The 25,327-nt window shown below is 36.5% G+C and overlaps 3 protein-coding genes across 4 annotated transcripts; 1 reads left to right on the forward strand and 2 right to left on the reverse strand.

Annotated features, from left to right (window-relative positions):
* Window positions 1–179: 179 nt before the first annotated feature.
* On the reverse strand, window positions 180–13,319 carry ankrd33ba (ankyrin repeat domain 33ba). The gene is made up of 4 exons (XM_079601839.1): window positions 12,339–13,319; window positions 4,940–5,069; window positions 4,596–4,736; window positions 180–3,596 (listed from the first exon to the last, which is right to left on the reverse strand). Exons 1-4 carry the CDS (start codon window positions 12,756–12,758, stop codon window positions 2,758–2,760), a joined length of 1,530 nt encoding a protein of 509 aa, XP_079457965.1. The 5' UTR covers window positions 12,759–13,319; the 3' UTR covers window positions 180–2,757.
* A 4,841-nt stretch (window positions 13,320–18,160) lies between these two features.
* On the reverse strand, window positions 18,161–24,317 carry ropn1l (rhophilin associated tail protein 1-like). 2 transcript variants are annotated; one of them, XM_079601858.1, is made up of 6 exons: window positions 23,440–24,317; window positions 22,403–22,533; window positions 21,252–21,375; window positions 20,997–21,158; window positions 20,606–20,775; window positions 18,161–18,377 (listed from the first exon to the last, which is right to left on the reverse strand). In XM_079601858.1, exons 2-6 carry the CDS (start codon window positions 22,531–22,533, stop codon window positions 18,308–18,310), a joined length of 657 nt encoding a protein of 218 aa, XP_079457984.1. In that variant the 5' UTR covers window positions 23,440–24,317; the 3' UTR covers window positions 18,161–18,307. The 2 variants fall into 2 exon arrangements, with proteins under 2 accessions (XP_079457984.1, XP_079457983.1); XM_079601857.1 differs by lacking the exon at window positions 23,440–24,317 and adding an exon at window positions 22,719–22,897.
* On the forward strand, window positions 23,459–24,653 carry LOC306992710 (arylamine N-acetyltransferase, pineal gland isozyme NAT-3-like; the record flags this gene model as incomplete). Its single annotated transcript, XM_079601853.1, has 1 exon — window positions 23,459–24,653. The coding sequence occupies one exon, from the start codon at window positions 23,459–23,461 to the stop codon at window positions 24,305–24,307; it is 849 nt and encodes a 282-aa protein (XP_079457979.1). The 3' UTR covers window positions 24,308–24,653.
* Between the last annotated feature and the right edge of the window lie 674 nt (window positions 24,654–25,327).

Consider the following 25,327-nt stretch of genomic DNA (forward strand, 5'->3'; position numbering starts at 1 on the left):
TCCAGCAGAGGGTGCTTCATTGTTCTTCATGTTGTCCTGAGGCAAGTGCTGACCTTGCAGATAGATAAGTACCTCAGCGTCTCTCAGCTCACACCGGTGACCTCAATAGCTTAATAAGGTCTGCGCTTCACCTTTACACCTTCTCAAAGTTCAACAAAATGACGTCACACTTTAGTATTACAAAGCAGTGTTTTATTCCAAAGTTACAATGACACTCTTATTGCTGGTCATCACTTTTGGTTTATTTAGTACAACCTAAAATAGTGTAAACAGCACTGTTTTACAATAACAGGGTGACCTGACATAACGTCAGCACTGGTTGTGTGTGTGTGTGTGTTTTGTGTAGTCCGAGGCACAGTGGTGCTGTAGAGATGACGTGACGGTCAGTGAGAAGACATTTCAAACAGATATCACTCCTTTCATTAAAAAACATTATCATTCTGCATACAGAACCGTTCATACCTGAGATTTGTTGTAATATGTTTGAATTTGGTTTTACTGTTCCTGGCTCTGAAGAAACCATAAGGGGGAGCGGGGTAAGCTGTGACACTTTTTACTTCAGATGATGAATACGACTAATATTCCAGAATGAATCCTATAAACTGAAATTGTTAGAATGTGTTTATAATAAGGCCTTTTGAAAAATCCCTACCCAAAAACATTGCCCATGTTAGGGGTAAGTTGTGTCATGTCAAGGTCAAATTGGGGAATCATTTGCCTTTTTAATTAAATTAATAACACAAATAAGGGGGAAATATCTGCTAATGTACTTTGTATTTTGCTGCACATTATTTGCATTTTCATAATAGCTGGGATAATATTAAATATTCTGAATATTTAATAATTTTCAGATTTTGAAGTTATAGTAACGGTATTTTCTGCATTTGAGGGTACATTTCAGTATCACTATTAGTTGAACCCCTGGCACAGCTTACCCCAAAGCTATCTTTTTATGAAAAATCTTTCAATTTAATATTTCATGGCTAAATAATTTACTTGATTTTATAAACTACTAGTTTGCCAAGATACACTACTGTTAAAAAACGTTTAGGGCTGGTAAAAAGAAAAAAAGTCTCACCTATGCTGCATTTATTTGATAAAAAATACAGTAAAAACAGTAATATAGTGAAAATTAAAATAACTGTTTTCTAATATATTTATAATGTAATTTATTCTTGTGACTAAAGCCATTATTCCATTCTTTATTGTCACATTTCCTATTATGATCAATGTTTAAACCAGTTGTCCAATATTTTTGTGTAAACACTGTTACATTTTTTCAAGATTCTATGATGAATAGAAGATTAAAAAAGAATATAAATACAAAACTTATAACATTATTAAACTTCTTTACTATCACTTTTGATCAATTTAATGTGTGAATAAAAATTAGTTTCTTTTAAAAAGAAATCTGTGGCGCAAGATTTTTTACAGTAATTTATGATGTATATTTTCAAACATGAATAAATTAGCTTTGCCATTCATTTGACCCGCCATATAGATCTGTTTAGAGATTTTGTTAAGTGCACCTCTTCATCACAGGCTGTTGTGTAAGTTTGGTCCTTGCTAAATATGCAAAGTCATTTAGTGTGCGAATTTATGGGGGCGACACATCTTCCCTTATTCTCCCAATGTAGTAGCAAATACCATTTTGTAAAAGATATTGTATACTTTTTGTTGAACAACAGTTTCAGAAAATAGTCATTAAAGTAATAGGGGTGTAACGATACCTTCATTTCACGATTCGATATATATCACGATACTGAACTCACGATACGATATTATTGCGATACTCCCAAGACATATGATAAAAGGTTAACAAAAAATGTACTGTTGATTAAAATGCTAACTTTGAAATTACATTGTGGGTTTAAATGAACAGGTTTGGACTTGGTGCTTGTAATTCAAGGACAATGGTGACACCAGAATAAAAATATTCATGATTCTGAAGCTGACCATTGCATTATTATACATTATAATCAACATTATATAGTAGTTTAATGTAGTACTGACACTAAAACTCTGAAAACATGATTTTTTTCTTATACAGTAATTTCTATTTTGGGTGAACTATCCACGATACATATTGTCACTATCCACGATACGTATTGTTGCATTTTTGTATTGCGATATATTGTGGCACGATATATTGTTACACCCCTATAAAGTAATGAACTTAGAGTGCTTTAGTAGTATAAACAGTTAGTAGTAAAATACATGTATAGAAAATATCAAGCAAGATGCTGATCCATGATAATACACTACTCCGTCTTTCATTACTTGCTGGCGATTGTCTGAAGAGCATTTGTCTCTGAAATGTGTGCAAATACAGGTATGGCTACTGCCAAAATACCTAATGTTTAGAAAAATACTTTCAAAAATGAGGTATTAAAAATGTATGTTTGTTAAATACATTCATGATGATTAAATACTGTTAAATCTGAGCCAATGCTAGCATTTGGACAACTCTAAAAGTCAAACAGTCCTATTTTAAGGATGTAAACATACAGTAGCATCTTGTTTTAGTAGTGTACCCATATTAGCTGATCTGGTTTGGCTAGCTTCCTGTTGCTCACAAACCTGCAAAATTATTAAAGGAGCTGATCACTTTAAATCAATCACTTTACCCCCATTTTAAAGAGGGTAAATAAGAGTTTAGAAGCATTTACCATAATAAAAAATAAATAAATAGTAAAATACACTTCCTTCCAATATCAGGACTGAATTTCAAGTATCAAATGTTGAGTTTGTACACACTTATTTCCTTTTGCCTGTAGAGAGCTGTCTTTTCGTTATGGCCTCCAGTCTTTTCCTTTCCGTCTCCTCTGCTTTCTTTCTCTCCTCTTTAAGTTCTTTATATCTCCACTTGGGGATCTGAAGGAACTGGTCGTCTACAAAGCTGCTTTTCCGCCGCACTTTCTCCGGCACGTAGGTTGGCGTAGGAGCCTTGCTAATCCTCAGCTTGGGCACCACCATACCTGGCCTGACGCTGCTCCTCCTCAGCATGTGTAAGGGGAGCAGACTGGTCCTGCGGATGGTCAGAGAGGACGAAGAGACGTCCGATTGGGCCTGCAGACTCGCACGGCGATCTTTGGGTTTGGGCACCAGCAGGACGCGGGAGTTCTGGAAAAGACGTTTGTAGTTATCGTTGCGCTCGGGTCCCAGACCTTTCAGCTGTGCGATGCGTTGTTTCTTCAGGATCTCCTGAACGGCGTAACGGCGTTTTCCCACGCAGGGCGGGCTGTTGGGACACACCGTTCGACACGCCGTTGCGATGACCGGACTCCCCAGTGCTGTTGTCATGCGCACCATGTGATCCAGAACCCCGTCCTCTGAAGCCTCTGTGACGTTACTGATGTCAAAGAAGTCACGTAGTGTCTCTGAAATTTTCCGGATGCATCCTTTGGGCGTCTGAGCTTTGGCCACCAGTGCGGGCAGAAGGGGCCACTCGGGCCGATAGGCGCCACAGAACTGGTCCGCACACGGCTGATGCATCAGCCGCATCATGGCAAAGAGAGTCTCGTAGCGGCTTGTGAAGATGGCCCACTCTCGCGCAGTGAACTTCCTCCCGTTGTCCCTGGCATCCAGATCAGCCCCTGATGAAAAAGTAAATGCACTGATGTGATTGGAGTAACGGCACATTTACAATCCAAAAAAGAAATGACTCACTCTCATGTTGCTCTAATCTTATGTGCTTCTTTTTTTCCCATGAATAAAAGTAAACATTTTTGAAGAATAATTATGCCACTCTTGCCATGTAATGAGTTTATAAAAAATATAAAAATCCACCAAAAAAGTGGGACATATGGCTTGTGCACTACATTACTGCACTACACTGTAAAAAAGTTGCTGCCTTAATTTTGGATGTTTTTAATTAATTTCAACTTAAATTACATTACACTGACTTAAAAAATTATCTGAATCTTGAATAACTTGCTAAACTTATGTTTAACTACTTTAGTTAACCTGAACTAATGGTAATTTAAACATTTACTAATACATTATTAAAATCAAATGTTGTATGTTAACATTAGTTAATGCACTGTAACCTAACAAACAATGAACAGCTGGATTTTGATTAACTAATATTAACAAAGATTAATAAATACTGCAACAAATGTAGGCCTATTGCTAATTGTCAGTTCATGTTAGTTAATGCATTAACTAATGTTAACAAATAAAACCTTATTGTAAAGTGTTACCAAAAAATGCAGTATGTAAAATAATTTTAGAAAAAAGTTTAGCAAAAGTAAGAAAGCGTAACAAGCAACAATAGCCTAAATAAAAGCACATATATATATATATATATATATATATATATATACAGTATGTAGTCGTATTGTAAAACAGTCGTATTGTGCTTTTAGTTTGCGTGGTTCAAGAGCTGCATAACAATTTGTTCTTTTTTCAACAGAAACTAAATAGCAGCATATCGATTCAGAATGGCAAAAGATATAGTAAATGAAAAAATACTAAATCTGTGGTATGATTATGGCTGTATTGTCTCCTTGTCTTGTAGCTAATCATGTACCAGCTGCTTTATATTGCAGTGTTTCCTGGCAGTTCTGTTGCACAGTGATCTGAGGCTCGAGTACCTGCCAGCATCAGGGCTTTGACACATTCCACTCGACCCTGCATAGCAGCTTTCATCAGAGCGGTGAAACCGTGGCAGTTCCTCTTCTCGATGTCAAGCCCGGGAAAGTAGTTGAGTAGGTAGTTAGAGATTGTGATGTGACCTGCAATTGTTCAGGTGAATTATGGAAATGCAGCCAACTGTTGAATACATAACCTACCTAGGGCACTCGACAGTTCAGTTATAGTAGTGTTTTGAAGTTTTCACACTCCATTTACTTTGAATGTTGAGAAAATAGTTTCTTAAACTTTATGATGGCAATATAAATGTAAATATGTCAGGATTGGATTGAAGGCTGGTTCTTACCCGCCTGGGCAGCAGTGATGAGGGCTGTATTTCCCTCATTGTCCTGCCAGTTCACATCCAGGTGAGGACAATGGGAAAGAGCAATCACAACATCCACGTACCCTTGGTAGCACGCCACTATTAGTCCAGTCTGTAGAGTCAACACACACATGAGACGATACTGTGAAGAAGTTTCCACCCTGGCCAGGAAAATGTTTCTAGTAGTTGATACATTTGAGGAAAAATATCTCAGTAAAAGGGCTGGGTATTGACACAGATTTCACGATTCAATTAGAATCCAATTCGATTTGATTCCGATTTTGATATACATCAGGCACAGTGACAGTTCGTACATTTTTCTTAAAGGGGTCATATTATGCTTTTTTATTTTACTTTTTCAACTTAAATTAGTGCGTAATGTTGCGGATTGAGCATAAAAAAGATTTTGAGCATAAGAAAGGTTACAAAGCTCAAAGTCCACTCCAAAGGGAGATCTTTTATTTTGGGTTTATGTGAGGATTGTTTTAAGTTCACTTAAATGAAAAGTTGTTATATTTTTTTAAATGTTGAAAAATTGATTGCTTTCAATTAAACAGTAATGTTGAATGGCTATAAATTAATGTTTAAAATGGGTGGTGGGGGGGGGGGGGGGTCATTTTCATCGAGACATCAGTAGCTGTATTAGTGTCAGTGATACTGGCCTTCATTCATACACTAAACAAAATTATAAATGCAACACTTCTCACTTTCTCTCAAATATTGTTCACAAATCTGTGTTAGTGAGCACTTCTCCTTTGCCGAGAAAATCCATCCACCTCACAGGTGTGGCATATCAAGATGCTGATTAGACAGCATGATTATTGCACAGGTGTGCCTTAGGCTGGCCACAATAAAAGGCCACTCTAAAATGTGCAGTTTTACTGTATTGGAACTCATCAAAATAAGTTAAGCAATTTTCAACTTTTTTTAAGTTACCGTATACAGGATTCAATAACATTTTTTTTAAGTCAGTTTAATGCAATTTAAGTTGAAATTACTTAAACATCCAAGTTGACGTACTTAAAAAATTTAAGGCAACAACTTTTTTTTACAGTGCATGTGCCGCTTGAACTAAAATATAGATTTTGAGATTTAAGGATTGATGTTGGTTCACCAAAGAAGATTGACTAAAATCAATTCATTAATATTGTCGACCCAGCCTTATCAGTTATAACTGAAAATAATAATAATAATCCAGAATAACCATTGTTTACCAAAATTTTGGTTTGCAAATTGCACATCAATGAAAAAAGCTAATGGTAGTCACGGCTTTATTGCTGAGTTGGCCTGGTGAATTTTGAATTGTAATCTGGCCTAAAGTAGCAGCTTCAAACCTGAAAATGTGCAGAATTGCATTGTGATTTCAGTGTAAAGCAGATGTTTGGGGTTTTTACTGAAGACCTTTAGCATGTCTGTTTCACTCTTCACAGTCAGTCTGTCCTATTTAAGTGTGAACAGTAGCAGTGTGGAGGGAAGTGTCAGCAGCCTCTCATCACTGAAACACAGCTGGAGGCTGCTGACTAAAAATAAACCCTGGACAAGCTCATTTTACAAGGCTATGACAATAGGGCCCAAATGCTTCCAGTTGCAGCACGTCAGATGCTGATGAAAGTGTGTTTATCTTGATGTTTCCAGTTTAATATACTGAGACAACTGTGAGTGAGCCGTCAGTAGGTTAATTCCCTTGAAAAGTGCAAATGCTGTGGCTCTGCGCCACTTATCAAAACATTGCTCTGTTTGAGAATCCCAACTAGTTACATTGGCACAACCAATGATGTGAATTTGGGGCAGGACCGTTCAGGAAAAACCTGTTTAGAAATAGTCATTGGGTCTCATTCACTAATAATTGCACGGATTGTTTATATTTATATGCACATGAAAACGTCTCACTAAATATTTCCACCTAATTCACAACACAATTTGTTCTAAACCTCGTTCTAATGTTAATGAATTTGGCGTATTCTAAATGAGCGACCTGCATGCCCAATGTTAATCATTGGCATAAAACATGTCCAAACCATCTTCATGTTTTCCACACAATCTTTCCTTAATAGCCACTCTCAACAAACATACTGTATTGTGCTCTCTAAAAGAACCTTAAAACTAGTTCAAACAATAAACACCGTTGATATCAACATGACACCCAGAATATGTTTATTTTTTTGCATGTGGTCGCAGTTGATCATAAATTTAGAATAAATTCTAGTATGAAAGTTACAAATTTGTGCATATGCAGAGTTAGTGAATGAGACCCAAGCTACATCCGAAAGCGCATACTTCCATACTAGTATAGGCGAAAAACAGTATGTGATGAAAGAAGTGTGTCCGAATTCACAGTACCGGTACTCATAAAATAGTCAAAAAGTACCCGGATGACCTTTTACAGTTCCATTTGGTGCCACTGGAAACAACACGCTTCTCCTTTAAAGCAGAGAGCAGAACTACTTTTGGGTCCACCAACTTTTTTGTAGTAATAATATAAATCTTGATAATTAAAAACTGTGCCAGAAATTTTTTTTTACAACGATAGCTCATTTCGACTATGTCTGAGAAATTGTCTAGTTCATTTTTGAAAAAATCTTTCTTTTGAGATTCTTGTTCAGCTCACTGTCTCCATGATCCAGTCACAACATTTCTCACCCAAGAACATTGAACATTGTTCACCCAAATGTCGTTTCAAACCTGTGTGACTCACTTTCTTCTGTGGAACTCAAAATAAGATATTTTGAATAATGTTGACTTCCATTGTATGGACAAAAAAAAAAAAAAAAAAAAAAAAACGGGGTGTTTCTCAAAATGTCTTCTTTTGTGTTACACAGAAGAAAAACCATCATACAGATTTGGATCGACATGAGGGTCACAAAGGGTGAGTAAATGATACATAAGATTCATGTCTGGGTGAACTTTCCCTTTAACAGCTCACTGAAAGGAATGACTTTCAGTGAATAACGACTTAAATGTTCAAATAAACGACTTTATTTGTGTTGCGAAGATGAACGGAGGTCTTACGGGTTTGGAGCGACATAAGGGTGAGTAATTAATGGCAGAATTGTAATTTTTGGGTGAACTATCCCTTTAAAGCCTGGCCATCAATATTAGAGTGCCTTTCTCAGGCTGAATAATGCAAGGACGTTACACCTCTGCCAAACGTGTGTCAGCGATTAGACAATCTTACTAAATGTTTATCATAAAAACCAGAGCTGAGACCCAAAATCTGCCCTACCGTAATTTACAGTCAGAAGCTGCTATTGCACAAAATTATTATATGGGTTCAGAAGTCTTGTAATAATGCACATTGTATGGAATAGGGCTGTCACTTTTGAGAAAAATCAAATTCGAATGGATATCAAATACCAGCCTATGTATTCGAATATATTCGAATATCTATTCCCATCCGAAAATATCTATTTTCATATGTTTTGTATCACTGTCACCAAGCAATACAGTTGCACTGTAAACAAAATTAATTAATAAAATGTTAAAATTGAGTTCAGGACACAACCCATTTCTCTTAGTCTGCAACTTTATATCAAATACTCAGCTTGGTATTAATACAAATGTAGACATGTGTTGGGGGTAATCTGTGGCCTGGTTGTTTCTTAAAATAGAAAGGATTAGCCTTGTGAGCCTTTCAATGAAAGAGGAGTTACAGGATTTGTCCTCCAGTTCAGCTTTGACAAAGAAGACAAAATACGGCGTCTATGATACTTCTAATAAAAGAATTGTGGATGTTTTTGGATATCATAATTGTGGGTGTGAAATGCTGTATAATCTCAATACTGTACTGTACTATGCACTAAGTATTAAAGTGTTTTGTTATGAACATTACTTATTCACTTGAAGTTTCATTAAAAGTGACCATGTTTTTAGGATGAACAGTAGTATATAACAGGACAAACCACATTGAAACAGAAGCTGTCCTAAAAAAGTGTGAGCATGCTGGCCTGGATTTGATAACATCATGTCAGTCTGGCCGTGAATCATTGCAGTGCCAGAAAACAGGTCAGTGGGTAACATATCCACAGATGTTCAATGGCTTGATATTACATCAGTGCTGAGCTCAAAGTGATTCTGATGTATTCATCAACTGGAAAGCACTACCTGCACAGCAGTGTGTGAATGAAATGCCTTGAATCTGCCAGAGAGTTGTCAGTTTAGCTGAATAAATATACTTCCCCGCTAGGCCTGTTATATTAGGTGGCGTAGTTTAAGAGTGTTACTATTTTTCATCCAACAAATGCAATCAAGCCCAGCCACAAGTGCAGTGAACTCCTAGCAATATTAGTTGCATGGTAAACAGGATGTTAGGGGTCATGTGTGTATAATGGAGAATACAGATGGGCTTGAAAATGCAGATGTTACACAAAAGTGACCTTTGAATCAGCAGCACTGCTTAGATGTTTTTCTGATGCTTCGTAATGTAAGCTTAATGATATAATGACATTAAAAGACATATCATGTTATACTGTGGTACCTCTGCCTCTGGTCTGCAAAAAAAAATCACTCTCTCATACATACATGTGTGTGTATTACAGTTGTGGGCATAAGTTTATATACACCTTGCAGTAACTAAATAGAAGGGATTTTTTAAAGCATTTTTAGTTGTTTTTATTTAGTATTATATGTATATATGGATGTCCGTCTTCACCCTTTATTAAAATATTATTAAATTTTTTGTTTACATTTTGTAAGCATATTGCATAGTTGTGCTTGGAGTCAATTGTTTTATTTGTGATAACGCAATGAAACATGACAAATTGTGCAGACATAAGTTTTGGCCAGGCTGTCATACAAATAAATTATTAACATGCAATAAGAGAGAACCAACAAAATATTAATAACTGATTAAGGTGTAGTCACTGTATGATTTGTCTTGTGAAATTGTGTTTGTATATGTTTTTCTTTTTTCATAGTAAAATAAAACATGCAGCAGTTTGTCATTTTTGCCAAGTTTATATTTATATATATTCCTCTCATATTTTTATGGTTTAATGGAACTTGTGGGGTCATAAAATACAAATGTTCCCCCTCCAAACATCACTTTTGGCCACTACTGTGTCTACATGTTTTGTGTGTTGTTGTTTTTTTGCCATGTCATTCAGCCTATGAAGGGACACTGACTAACAACCTCATTTACAGCATTACACCATGCAGAGATGTCTCAGATGAACAGACCACATGCTGGAACTATTAGTGGGGAAATCCTGAGCCTGTTTCTCTGAACTGTCCTGTATAGAAGAGTGATGAGAGAAGAGATAAGAGAAGTGCCGGTGTGAGCTCTTGAGGTTCCTCAAAAGCATTCTACAGTCATTCTCCTATAGTGTGTTAGGCTATCAGGACTGCATTAGCCATGACATCATATCAGCTTCTCTTTATGGAGTGTATTGATTTCACTTTCTTAGACACATTCTCTAAAATCCAAGCTTTTAAGTTGTAACGTGATATATTCTGAACTGTCGAGGCCTCAAGCTCTGGGAGGTTGATGTCACTCAGGGACTCATTTTTGTGAGGTATGACCAGGATTGTGCTAGAAAGAGAAAAGGCAAGAGGCTTGTTCTTGGGACTGTGCAACTCCATTATTAAACCCTCAAGGCCTGCAAATGATTTGTGCATTACTCTTAAACACTTTGCACTCATACAACAGTTTCGCATTTAGCTTTTATACAATGTAATTATCCCAAAACACATTCCTTAGGCTTAGAGGTCCCAGCAGTCTGCCAGAATCAAACTTAAACTTTTGTGTTGAATTGTCGAATTGATTGTCTACTGACTTTCTGACATTTGAAGACATATTTTTAGAGAAACGTTCTAAAACTACCACATTCACCACAATATCACACTGCCCCAAAAAGAAGTGTTGGGTTTAGTTGCATCAGTGTGTCAATGTCAGGCAGTTGTTAGGGCAGTGCGAATTAGCCTTAATATAAGTTGTTGTGACAATCACAATTAAACAGGTAAGAATTAAGTAGGCTACTTTTAATTACTCCGCCCAAGTAGCAGTGCTTCGCCTTCTGAAAATATAGTTCCCAGTATGTATACGGTTAGAATATGGCTGTCTCACATGTGACCTTGTTATTTGTACACGCTGTGGCTATACAAATCACAACATGTAAATAGGAAAATGTTGGCGTTATTTTGACACTTATTGGGAGCAGTACGCTAGCTGGAGCCGTTTACCTCCAGTCTTTGTGCTAAGCTAGGCTAGCGGTGGGTGCGTCAGACAGAGTTACGGCACGCACGGAGATGAAAAGGGTATGGACTTATCTAAGGGATACGGTTAATAAGCTAAAGTCCCAAAAAGTCGGCGTGTTCCTTTAAATGGGTATTTTGAATGTTATAAAAATGCTAATTCGAGTTTTTGGAGAAGATAGAGTCCCGACACTGCAAATAAACAATGTGGTCTGCCTTTGCATTGCTACATTTTTACCGCAAACTTATACATAATTAATTAAGCTCCCATTTCAACTAAGAAACAACATCTTGTTCTTTAAAAATGTCTAGTTAAAAAGGTATTTAACCATTCGTAAAAAAAAATATATATATATATTATAGATTTCTTTCTTCTGTGGAACACAAAATAAGCTATTTTAAAGAATGTTGGTAATCAAACAGTTCACGACGGTATTGACATTGACTTCCATAGTAGGAAAATAAAATACTATGAAAGTTAATGGCTACCGTCTGGTTACATTCTTCAAAGTATCTTCTTTTGTGTTCAGCAGAAAAAAAAAGAAACTCATACAGGTTTGGAACAACTTGAGGGTGAGTAAATGACGACAGAATTGTTTTATTGTGGGTTGAATTATCCTAGGAATAGTCCTAGAAGGACAGATTCGAAAAGATCTACTTTCTCTGACCGATTCGCACACCCCTGATTCAGTCCAATTCGCAAACGAATCGTTCAGATCGATTTAATGAACGGTTCAACCAGTTAATTGAAAACTCCGACTCAACATAACGATTCGTTCACGACTCTTATCGTTGTTAAAGGACAAGTTCGGTATTTTACACTTAAAGCCCTGTTTTCAGATCGTTTCTGATGAAATAGAACGGTTAAGATTAAATTATATGCTCACACAAAAATCGCTGCAAAAGATGCTTTCCAACAGGTTTTATCGTAGTTTGTGTCCAACTCCATTGACTTGTAGCCTACCTCACAGCACATCCAATACAAGTCAATGGAGTTGGACAAAAACTACGGTAAAACCTGTTGGAAAGCATCTTTTGCAGCGATTTTTGTGTGAGCATATCAGTGAACACCCCTGACCACTCGGTGAGTTTCACGTCTTTGCAAACAAAAGTTTAATGCGTTTTAGGAAGGATATTCCAGTGCACCTATGCAGCCATTGTGGAGGTGGGGGTGAAAGCGAAAGAAACTTACTCTTTTGTTTTTGTCCGTCTCCCGAACGTCCTCTTCCGTAACACCTTGTCTAATCATGAGTTTCACTATGAGCGCGTTGTTTTTGGAACACGCTTGAAAAAAGGACAGCGGTGCTGGACTCTCCGGGGAAGGGGTTCTCTCTGAGTCAGCAAAGTCATCGTCCGGTGGATAAAATGAGTCATCTGAGACGATACTCCTGTCATCCGGCAGTTCTGAGAAGTCCCCCAACTCCTCGAAGTCCTCATCGGTCCCATCCAGCACGCACGAGCCGAGATATTCATCATAATCATCATCGCCAGCGCGATCAGGTGGTTCCTCCACTATAGTAGGACAGTTCTGGGCGCTTTTAGCATGTTTAAGTGGTTTAACTTTTCTTGGCGATGATCCTCCGCCATCCCTGCTGTCCGTTATCAGAACCATTTAACCCCTATATGATAAAATCCTCAAGTCATGCGGATCAAACTCCTGGTCTCCTTCGTCTGCATTTAGGTACGTTGAAGTCATAGATGCCAAATGAGCAAAAATGCTATTAAAAAAAAACGTTTAATCACCGAACTGAGGTTCAAATCTTCTTTTAACTATCCGCGACGTCATTTTGCCCCACTCATATCGATAATAAATGCAATTAGTGTGTCCATATAAAAATAACTTAACGTAGTTTATCAGCTCATTTTAATAACTTGATGTCTCTATAGCGCGAAATGTCAATAGTGTTCCTCAGTAACGTCCGGTGACAAGCAGAAGCTCGTGTGGAAACCGAAAAGTCCCAATAATAAATATTTGCAGTTCCATGTTATGTGAAACAATCTTAAGAATGTCGCAATTTCTTCCCAGGAGAAACTTTTCAGATAGTGTGATGTTCCCAAAAAAACAGCATTGAGTGTGGAGACGCCGGACATTCCCGCAGAAGATAAGAGGAGAAATAGACGCGTGCGCTACAAAACTCTGCCTCCGTAATCCGATTAGATGCCCTCCCCTCTCTCTCTCTCTCTCTCTCTCTCTCTCTCTCTCTCTCTCTCTCTCTCTCTCTCTCTCTCTCTAGTTTTGCAAATATGGGTCAATGACAATTCCCCCCACCCAGATTAAATTCAGTTAATACTAACATTTAAAATGACACAAAACATATTCATGAAATAAAATATGTTTGAATTAAAATAAGTTTGGTTTGAATTAAAATAAAATAAGTTCTATGTAAAATATATATGTTAACTGTGTTCACTACTAAACACAAAGCTGCTGAAACTTGTCATTTCAGGAAAGTACAAAGTGTTGTTTACCATCATAACGGGTTTTCCGTTTCTTCTCAGAGCTTGTGTCGGGGATGTCCCTGACATAGCAGAGTAATTAATCAACTTTCCAACGCTTGTTTTTTCTCTCACTTTTGTTAGACTTCACATCTTCAGAAACTGTGGACCCGACCTTGGATGGCCTCTATCATCTCAGCTTTCTTCACTCCAGTCCCATTCAAATGATGTCATTCACATTTCACCTCTGAAACCATGCACTTTCATATAAATAAAAAAAATCAGTTATTTTTAGGGAAATTACACCATACACACTTAGACCTCTCACAAACGCCTCTATGCCACACATTGTATCTATTGTGTGTGCTCTATTACAAGCTCAAGCTTTTTCCACAATCTTATTATGTGATGTTTCCTCTTAGTTCTTAGATAAGTGCCATAATTGCTGTGTCTAATTAGTGAGTCGTTTAGCCCCGAACAGCTGGGAGCTCGGGCTCCATCCCCTTCACTTGCAGCTGTGATCTTATCAGTCAAGTATACGTTCAGCACAGCAGTCCACACCGTTTTTTTATGCTTGTGTTTGACCGTTAAACTGTGACAGAGGGGAAGTACTGTGGTTTTAAAAACAAGTAAACTGTGCTGCCAAAAATGAGTTCTCTAACTGCCATGGCATGACTATCAGTTTACGGCCAGCCAGTGACGCAATTGTATTCACACAGAATTTTACCCTCCATATATATCCCACTATATACTCTGCACAACTACACTACACCATAGTAAATATTTATTAATTTTACAATTGACAGTATTTGTAGCATAATGCTGATTACCACAAAAAGGTAATTCCCACTTGTCTACCCTTTAAAAAAAGAAAAGAAAAAAAACTGGGTTACAGTCTGGCACTGAATGGAGCCAATCCATAAACATTAAAATACTGTTTCAGTAATATAGCCACACGTTATGAACAATATGAGAGTTAACATGATTTTAGTGAGGAAAAATGACCTCCTTACCCTTTCTGTGAAATTATATCTACACTTATTTTACAACTCCAAAATGCCACAGACCATAAATAAATATCCCAAAACGGTTGCAAAAATTACGATTAAACAGCGCTACAGCTCAAATAATAAAAAAGTTTTAACGGAAGAATGATTGTAAGTGCTTTTTAAAATAATTATTATTTAAAATAATAAATCCATTATTATACTACAGGGCTGTTGAATGCTTGAATCTGAAAAGTAGTTCCAGGCAGGTCTTGAGCGCATTACAGTTCCATATCACTTCGCCAAATGATTTCAGTTATTTCAAAGGTTTTTACAACCTACAGAACCAAAACCCACATCGACACTGACCGAGCAAATAAATATAGTAAACAATAGGATAAAAACAACAAATTACTTCCATGTTTTTTGCCACTAAATTACATTTTATGACTGTATTATGTATGTATTATTTATTATGGAAAAGCACATACAGTATTCTCTTTCTCCCGCTGTCTTTCCCTCCAGTACGTACTACACACATACAGTACGGACACACACCTGCCCGCACAGAAACGTGTTGTCAGCGCTGCTCTGGAGATTTTATAAATAAAATAGTTTCGCAACTTAAAAGCTGCATGACATTTCTCACTAGCGGGGTAATAACGTCGCTGTCCTTGGAGCAGATGAACTCACAGTAGAGACGCGGCTGCCGCGACAACACTGTTGAGAGACGCACAGACTCGGGTAATTCACACATGCTTAATCTCTCTCTCTCTAATAACTGCATTAGTCTGCTATCAATGGCTCTCTGTTTCTAGCTCTGAAATGACTTTTTGGAATTAGCACATGGGATTAGATGCGTAAGAAATTAGTCCTACACACAAGAGCGTTTTAAGGACAAAAGGTGTGTTAACCGTAGTATAAGCAGAATAATTGACTCCGGTCTGTGAATTATTGAAAAATAATGTAGCCATGACGCCACCACGGGTGTGCATTGTTTTTCTAATAATCCAACGGCCCGTCAATAATTATTCCTTACTTAAATTATTTCAGCTTTTAAATCATCCCAAAAAAAAGCCCCATTCACTGTAATTTGAAATGCATACTCTTTCTGCTTCTTCTTTAGAGTTGGAGCGAGTTGTTAGTGAGGGATCAGAACGGGAACGGCCTGCCATCTCTCTTAGAAATAAAAGAAGCCATGCTGCTCCTTGGCTATATCTCGGCTTAGACGATTACATTAGCTCAGCACTCTGGCCTGCTTAGGTTAATAAATCCCCAGGAGCTGATCGAGAAGGAGAACTTCTCTGTCGATCATCCAAAAAGCACCTGGATAAATCCTTGTCCAAGAGTGATGTGTCCGTATCAAACTAATTATTTCTGTTTCTGTTTCTAATTTAAAACCTAAATTGTTATCCTTGTTGCAAATAATTTTGGGAACAACACCTCACTGATGGGACTTTATCATTAGTCAGAAAGGGCTGTCAATCTAAAATTAGCTTGATTACTTAGGGGTGAATCAATTAATTCCGTAGAAAAATTTAGAGAATAGCTTTCATTTACAGGTCTGTGAAGGTTGAGTACCTCCTTTTGGTTCCAGATTAGTACAAAGCCACTTTCCATCCTCAAAAAGGTCATTAATCAGACCAACTGGGTGACTGCCGGTTTCTGTGCTCTGCTTCTCCAAAATACACAAATGTAACAATGTGACAAAGACATATGTGTGGACCAAAATGTGATAGATCCTGTCATTGTGTGTGTGTGTGTGTGTGTGTGTGTGTGTGTGTGTGTGTGTGTGTGTGTGTGTGTGTGTGTGTGTGTGTGTGTGTGTGTGTGTGTGTGTGTGTGTGTGTGTGTGTGTGTGTGTGTGTGTGTGTGTGTGTGTGTGTGTACAGGTATGGGTACTTGTGAGGGCCAAATGTCCTCGCTAAGACACATTTCTGTACAAAACAAGAAAGACACCATCTAATTCAGTGCACTATATGTTACAGAGTCCATGTTTGCATTACAGTACAAAATAATTCCTAAGTTATTCCCTTTTGTATTGATAAATGAAATTGAAAGACTAACACGTGTGTAGGTGCACTGCATAGCTACGTCTAATTGTTTTGATAGCATTTCATTTTTAGATTAAGAATATAATTCTATATGGTATTACTGTAGAAATGTTAGGTTTTTAACTTAAGTTTAAGAGTTTTGAAAAGAGTATGTAAATGTGCAAATTGTTCTGTAGGTACATATACTTTTTGTGGGTTTTGTGTGTAAGTGAGAAACAAATTCATGTAAACTGAAAGATGTATTAATTGAATGCATTTGGTGACAAATCAATGATAAATGATCCACAGTTTAGCTCACAAAGACTGCTATTATGCTCACTGTGTGAAGAGTTTTGAAAAACTGACCTAGGTATCGAGAAATGTCCACATGTGCACAATCATTAACACGTTCTAAAATCACTGGAATGTGCATAAACAGCAGGAAATCAATCAAACATGCAATAGCCATTTTATCTCTCCACCCTTCCCATTTTTAATCTCTAGTTTTTCCTTTGTTTTTCTTTTTTATCTATCCCATCTATATCCCTTTTACTCTGTATATGCCTTGTATTTTTTTTTGGTTGTTGTTGTTACTAGCCTTTTTTTTGGTGTGTGTGAGTATGTATGTATGCATGTATGTATATATGTATGTGTATGTGTGTATATGTGAATGTGTGTATATGTATATATATATATGTATGTATGTATGTATGTATGTATGTATGTATGTATGTATGTATGTATATATATATATATATATATATATATATATATATATATATATATATGTAATATATGTATATTTTTTTCTTTTTTTTCCTCTCAAACAGTGAGTAATAAATGATAACAATACCATCACACATTCACTACTTAAATTACAATACTATACATTCTGGTTGGGGAGATATACAATGTGTCTATATGTATGTGTATGTATGTGTATGTGAGTATATGTGTATGTAATAGAGACAGGTTCATCCGTATTGCCCTCTGTTTTATGTTGTTTAGATATTTGTTTATTTGTTGGCTCATTTGTTTTTTCTTGTATTATGCACTCTTGTTTGTCATTAACTAGTTTACTTGTCCGATACTTGCTTTTTCCACATTTGTATTTGTTGTTGTTTTTTGTTGTTGCTTCTATTGTTTATGTACTTATCTGTATTTGTATTGTTTGCTTAATAAAAAATAAAAATAAAATAAAAAATCAATGGAAGTGTGTGTGTGTGTGTGTGTGTGTGTGTCTGTCTGTGTGTGTGTGTGTGTGTGTGTGTGTGTGTGTGTGTGTGTGTGTGTGTGTGTGTGTTTGTGTGTGTGTGTTGAGGTAGATATGAGAGATGGTACATTTGATTGCAAAAGAATATGGTTTCTTTCAAATAGAAGCACATGACAACCACAGTGGTGTGATCATTTTGAAAACCCTAACGTATAGTGTGAATGGTAAATCTGTGACTCTCAATCAAAACTGAAAGCTTATAACGCTCGAATAAGCACCTAATATACCAGTAGCCTTGTTTTGGCTTCCTTTCACTTTTGTAACATTAATCCAGGCTACCTCGATTGGAGATTTGAGAATTTATTTCGGTTAAAAATTCCAATCACCTCACAATATACAGAATAAAGAGTGCAAACAGGACATAGTAACTAGGATCAATATTTTTGGAGCGTGATGTAAGATATTGCCACCTGAGGACCGACTGTATTGGATTCTACTCCGACTTCTCAGCACTTCGGAAGCTTGTAAAATCTGAAGGTTGCACCATTCCTCCTTGGCACTCTCTGAAAGCAGGAAAAACAACGTTTTCTATTAAACGTCTATAAATGTAAAGTGTAATCTGTTTTTTCATCACGACAGGAGATTGCTGCATCCAACTGCACTTGGGCGGATCTTATGAAAAGAACTGTTTTTGCTTATTAATTGTATACTAACATCCTCTTTTCAATTCTTTTTCACTTTGATTTACTGTAGAGTTGACGTTATTGTTCTGAAACACGCCGGGTCACTTGCTTCTGCGTCTGTATTATTGACTCACTAACACACTTCCCAAACATTTGTGTGTTCTAAGGAATAGACTGCTTTTGTTTCAGGAGTTCCTGTTTCTATGAACACTAGAAATCTTGTGTGCTGCGTCTGTATCTTTTGAGATTAATAAAGGGCACACTGTGGTGATGTTGGGTTGGTTCAGCTGTATCAGTGACTGCTACACACATACGTACAGTACAGACATGCAAAGCTGAAGAAAAGTCTTATCTGTTTTCCTGTTGTCTCTCAGACAGTGTTTATTCTCTCTCGCATACACTCTTAAAAACAAAGGTTCTTTATGTTTTAAAAATGTTCTATGTTAAAAATGTAGTACGTTAAAAACACTTTACTCAAAGGCTCTTTGGGGAATTAAAAATGGGTTATTTTATGACATCACTGCAAAAATTCCCACAATGACGTCAAATTATTTGATAACAAAAGCTATAAGGGTAGTGAATCCAAAAACGAAACCAAATCTCTATGACTTTAATTCTTCCCTGAAACAAAAAATATATTTTTAAAAATGTGTCAACTTTTTTTGCTTATACAATGAAAGTCATTTGGTTCACTTTCACTTTCATTGTATCGACAAAAAAACATTTCTTAAATATCTTCTAAGTTTGTAACCATGTGAGGCTGAGTAAATGATTAGAGAATTTTCATTTTTGGATGCACTATCCCTTTAAGGGCCATTATTGTTTAAGAAATTATCGAATCACATTATGGACTTTTTAATCATTTTTATTAGTTACAGGTTCTATATCTAATACACCGTAAGAACTGTGTAAGTCCATGTTCATTTTGTCTTTAGTTCATAATTAAAATTGCAAAAGAGTCAATAAGTCTTTCATTTCAGCCTTTAAAATTGCTGAACACCCATGAAATGGCCTTCAAAGGAATGATAAAAAGCACCTTCTAATGTGGTGTCTGAATGGTAATTAAATATACTTAATTAATATATAAGGTTTATTTTCAACATGTCATGAAGTCATTAAATCATGGGACAGTATTTATGGGGGCATATATATGACAAAAATGTACATAGGCTTTTGACCAGTAGATTTAACTGTGAAAAATATGAGTGTAATAATTGCTGGTCATAATAACATGATTCATCCAAAGTTCTATAAATTCCTTGTCATTGTGTCTTAATAGTAAATTGGATACTGTGCTGGGTCTTTACATTGTGTTAAAGATGTTTAGGCTTCCTAAATATCTTAAAAACATTAAGCTAAAAAAAGCAGGGGATGATTTCTTGTTGTATGCGATTGAAAAAGACACTTGCTGTTGGTATGCTGATGAAGTATGACAACAAAACCCCATCACAAAGTCATAAAACCACCCACAGGACACACATTCTTACAAATGCACTAGTAATTGCTGTCTTATAAGTACAATAATGGTTCAGGTTCTTGCATTATGCAATTGCAAAACTACTTACCCTTATGGCATTATGTGATGTTTTGAGTCGTATGTGTTGTGTCTCTTTTCAGTCATTGTTTGAAGTAGTTTTGAATATAGAACAGTTTTGTTTTGTTTTTTGTAAAAAAAAATGGCTTTGTATTTTCACAGGTGTAAATTTAAACAATAAAAACCTGAAAACACCTAAAGCTACAATGTCAAGGCAATTCATTTCTATTCTTTATCACTTATAACCTCCTAAAACTCCTCTTTGGCAACAAAAGTAAAACAGGGAAGAAATGATCACCCTCAAAATGTGGCTAAATCATTCAATCAAGCCTCTTCTCATTGCTCAACGTCTCCAAACTGCTTGCTGTCAGAATGATTAAGCGCTTTGCATTTTTTTGCTTCTGCAATTGGTCACCTTGATCAGACCATTATTTTGCTGTGTGTGTGTGTGTGTGTGTGTATGTGTGTGTGTGTGTGTGTGTGTGTGTGTGTGTGTGTGTGTGTGTGTGTGTGTGTGTGTGTGTGTGTGTGTGTGTGTGTGTGTGTGTGTGTGTGTGTGTGTGTGTGTACTCACTCCTCTAAACGGTGCAAGAAGCTGTCGATCTGTTCTTTAGGAATTTCTCCATCCAGATGGGCCAAGTATGTGTACAGCCTCTGAAATGTGTCGAAAGGAATCTGGGCTGAACCACCCTCAGAGTCCTCTGTGAGTATTTCACATGCATGTTTCAAAGCACTCATAATGGCCTGTGGGAACAGTACAGTGGGCTTTCTTTCAAAACGTACACTTTTACAACATAATTTAGCACATTTTGAATGAATTTACGAATCACTCTTTATGAATCATCCTTGTTCAACTCCTTGAATGTTAAGGCAATTTCAAATCCAACACTGCCATCTAGAGTCAGTTAGTAGCATTACACACACAATATGGTAAGTACATAAATCAGATATTTATAGTTACTCACCCCACCCAACGCACTGCATCCTAAAGCAAAAAACTGCATCCAATTGATATTTTCACTGAAGTTGCCAAGAGCGAGGATTGTGTCAAGCTGTTCAATTGGCAAGCACAGATCTTTCCACTTCCAAAGAAGCTCCTCTTTTGTAATGATTGTGTTAGGTGCGAGCTACAGGCAAGATAAATCTTCTCATCAATATTCATAAATATACATCTGATGCACTGTGTATATAACATACAAGAGAGATGCAGTTGATCACACCTGTTGATGAAGGATCTTTAGAAGGCCTGGTGTCAGTCCTGTGTCGGTTTTCTGAGTTGCCACGGGCATTTCCAGTCTCTCATTGACTGATATGCCCTGACCTTTTGATAAAGCTGAAAAATAGCTGAAGGAGCAGCCGTTTTATTGTTGTCATTTGTCATACTGCATTACATTTCCACTGCAATATAATCATACACTACTGATCAGATGTTTAGAATAATTAAGATTTTTTTTATGTTTTTGAAAGAAGTCAGTAATATTGTGAAATATTATTACAGTTAAAAAATAACTCCCAGTTTTATTCGATTTTAAAATGTCATTTATTCCTGTGATGGCAAAGCTGAATTTTCAGCATCATTACTCCAGTCTTCAGTGTCACATGATCCTTCAGAAATCATTCTAATATGATGATATGGTGCTCAAGAAACATTTCTGATTATTATCAATGCTGAAGACAGTTTACTGCTTAATATTTTTGTGGAAACCAATAGGCTATACAACCATTCAAAAATCGGGGGTAAGTTAGATTTTAAAATAACAATTAGGCAATTAATACTTTTATTCAGCAAAGACACATTCAATTGATCAAATGTGACAGTAAAGACATTTATAATGTTACAAAAAATATTTGTAAAAATAAATTCTGTCCTATTGCGCTTTCTATTCATCAAAGAATCCTAAAAACTGTTTTACAGTTTCCAGAAAGGTATAATTAAGCAGCACAACTGTTTCAACATTGATAATAATAAGAACCATTATTAATAATTGACAATAATTCAGCACCAAACCAGCGTATAAGAATGATTTCTGAAGGATCATGTGACACTGAATACTGGAGTAATCCAGTCTTCTGAAAATTCTGAAATGTTCAGCTTTTTCATGCTGAAAATTTTCATGCTGAAAATTCAGCTTTGATCACAGGAATAAATCATTAGGCTACATTTTTCAATTTATTCAAATAGAAAACAGTTATTTTAAATGGTAATAATATTTCACAATATTACTGTTTTTTCTGATTGTTCAATCAAATAAATTGCATCCTTGGTGATCATTTGAGACTTTTTTCAAAAACTTTTGAATGGTAGCCTAGTGTATATAATGCCACTCTGATGCATTATTATAGTATACTATAAAAAAACAACAACACTTACTCAGCTGCCCATTGTAGCACATCACACGGCTGTGTTTTAATGGCAGCTTTTGTGAACTGCTTTAGAATATTGGGCAGCTCTGGAGGGATGTTGATCTGCTGGGCGCAGTACATTGTTTCAGGAGGGGGCATCTTAATGACAAGGAGAAAGTGAACACAAAAGAACACAGAAAGGACATTAGACAGTCAGAATATCATTCAATACATGCAATATGGAAAAGGAAAATTAGAAGATTGTGGTAACTTAACTTAAATTGGCTAGCACCGGGTGCTCAAGCTAAACTAAATAGCTCATCTTAACGCACTAAAGGACTTACCGCTTTGAGTTAAGTTTACTTTAAATACAGAGTTATGTCCTTGGTCTTTCTTAATAAATATATCCTAGTACTTTGTAGTATACTGCTTTGTCATATATTATAGGACAGCAGCGACTTGGATCTGTTTTTCATAGCAACAAGTTGTTTGTAAGCATCACCTAGAAACCGAAAAGGGCTCCGAGATCTGATTGGTCAATGGCAACATAAAAGGCGTTAACCAGAGCAAATGTTGCCATGTCCGCTGTAAATGGGTTGTTTCGCTCATAAAAAACGGAACTGAGCGATTTATTTCTAGAATTCTTTATTTACATGAGACTATTCTACTTAAAATAGGCATACTTTAAAAAGATTTAAGCCTTGAATTAATATATTGTATTACCTGATATTTCTAAGGAATGGCTTATTTTAACCTAGATGCTTTCTCTTGTGATATTATCTGGCAACACTCCAACAGTTCCGTTTACGTCTATTTTTTATTTACTTTTTTTATTATTCATTAAACTTGCCATATATTTTTAATTGTGTTCTAGAAACAATACAAACAATTAAAATTGTAATTATAAGAAAGTTTCGTGCTTTTATGCTCATGAGCACAAGACGTGGACTTCCGTGAAAGTAAAGTCCGAGTTTACAGCGTGCAAAGTGAAAGCTTGCATGAGGTTGTCTAAATGTTTTCAGCAGCTGTATTTGATTTAAAGTTTTCATTGCTACGCTAACCTACCAGCGATATTTGCTAAACGATGGATGTCCAGAAGTATTTGGCACGTATCAGCTGTTCTGGTCCATGTTCTCCGACATTGGAGACATTACGATACGTTCACCTGAATCACTTAATGACAGTTCCCTTTGAGAACCTCACTGTTCATATCGGAGAGCGGGTCAGGCTTGAGTTGCCACTTCTATATGAAAAAATCGTCCTTATGCGCCGTGGAGGATTCTGCTTTGAGAACAATGGACTCTTCTCTTGGCTTTTGTCTCAGATGGGCTTTGACGTGACTATTCTCTCCGCACAGGTCAGGAATCGGTTCACCGGTGCTTACGGACCTCCCTTCGACCACTTCATCATGATGGTGAAGCTGGATGGACACAGGTGGCTCTGTGATGTTGGGTTTGGATCCGGATTCCAGCTCCCTCTTTCTCTTGAGACAGATAGTCCTCAAGCCCAGAGCCACGGAGTGTATCGAATCAGATCTCAGGGAGACTTCATTTTCATGGAAATGAGATCTGAGACTGAGGTATCAGGGAGTGCAGAAGAGTGTTGGTTGCAACAGTACAAATTCACGCTGGAGTCACGTGAAAGAGATGATTTCAGAGCCATGTGTGACTACCATCAGAGTTCTGTTAGCTCAATTTTCTTCTGCAAATCTCTCTGTTCACTCTTATTGCCCACTGGAAGAATCACAATCATGGGCCGCAGACTGATTATAACCAGTTTGACCTCAGAGGATGGACAGCAAGCTATGAAAACCACTACAGATCTTTCAAATGAAGAAATTACAGAGTTGTTGAGAGAGAAGTTTGGAATTGTTCTTCCTTCTCGACTCACTTCAAAAGATGTTGAGATTGTACCACCACCAGTTACTTATTAGTCATTAGTTTATTGGTTGGGTCACTCTGGTTCTTTAAGTAGTCTAGTATTTTTTGCATTATAAACACAAGGAAATATTAAAATGTACATATTGTTTTTTTCTTTATACTATATAAAGTTTTGTTTATTAATATGTTATGGCTCTATGTAGATTAAGGTGTTGAGGGTTATTTCATGAAGTGCCTTTCCTTGTTGTAAAAGTGATTTTACATGTCTTTTTAACAATCAGACAAATGATGTCTTAAAGTGTTATTAATAAATTTGTAACATTTAAAATAAAACAAAGTTACTGGATCTTTGTTGATGTGTTACGAAAAATAGGCTACATATAATTACAGTAAAATGTGAGCTGCATTGTTCCTGTGTTTATTATGATTAGTCTTATTAGGCCTAATGTTTTGAATTAGCTTTTATTTGTATATTTTCAGTTGGTTTAAGTTTTAGTAATTTTGTTCATGTGCTTGTTTTATCAGTTTTTGTAATAGGCTTATTTCTATTTTTGCTTTTATTTATTTTTATTGCAGTTTTAGTAATTTCAATAGGCTACTAACTTATCCTTATTTAGTTTCCGTTAGTTGCCACATCTATAATGTAACATCTTATAATATTTTTTTTCTTTAGAATCAGTTTTATTTAAAGCTGCAGTCCGGCACTTTTTTGGGTTTAAAAATATCAAAAAAGACATTTTTGAAAAAAAACGTAACCAGCCAGTGTTCAAAACGATCTGCTTGCCTTACCTCGATTCAAAACGGTAAGCTTGTAATAATGATTTTAATTCCAGTGGTACTGGTGGATTTCCGCGGGAATTTCGAGCATGTCTTTGCGTCATTGCGTCACTTCTGTAGCTACACATAGAGAAGGAGTCCCCGGCTAGCGTGTGTGGATGATGGTGGAGATTTAGCTTAGCACTTGGTATGGCCATAGACAAACGGGTATGGCGGATCCCGAAAGTTTAAAGCGACAATCACCAGTGACAACTGGAGATTCACCAGTTGTAAAACCCAAAGACTTCGGACTTCAG

This window comes from Phoxinus phoxinus (assembly GCF_949152265.1).
Source record: "Phoxinus phoxinus genome assembly, chromosome: 24".
NCBI classification, from domain to species: domain Eukaryota; kingdom Metazoa; phylum Chordata; class Actinopteri; order Cypriniformes; family Leuciscidae; genus Phoxinus; species Phoxinus phoxinus.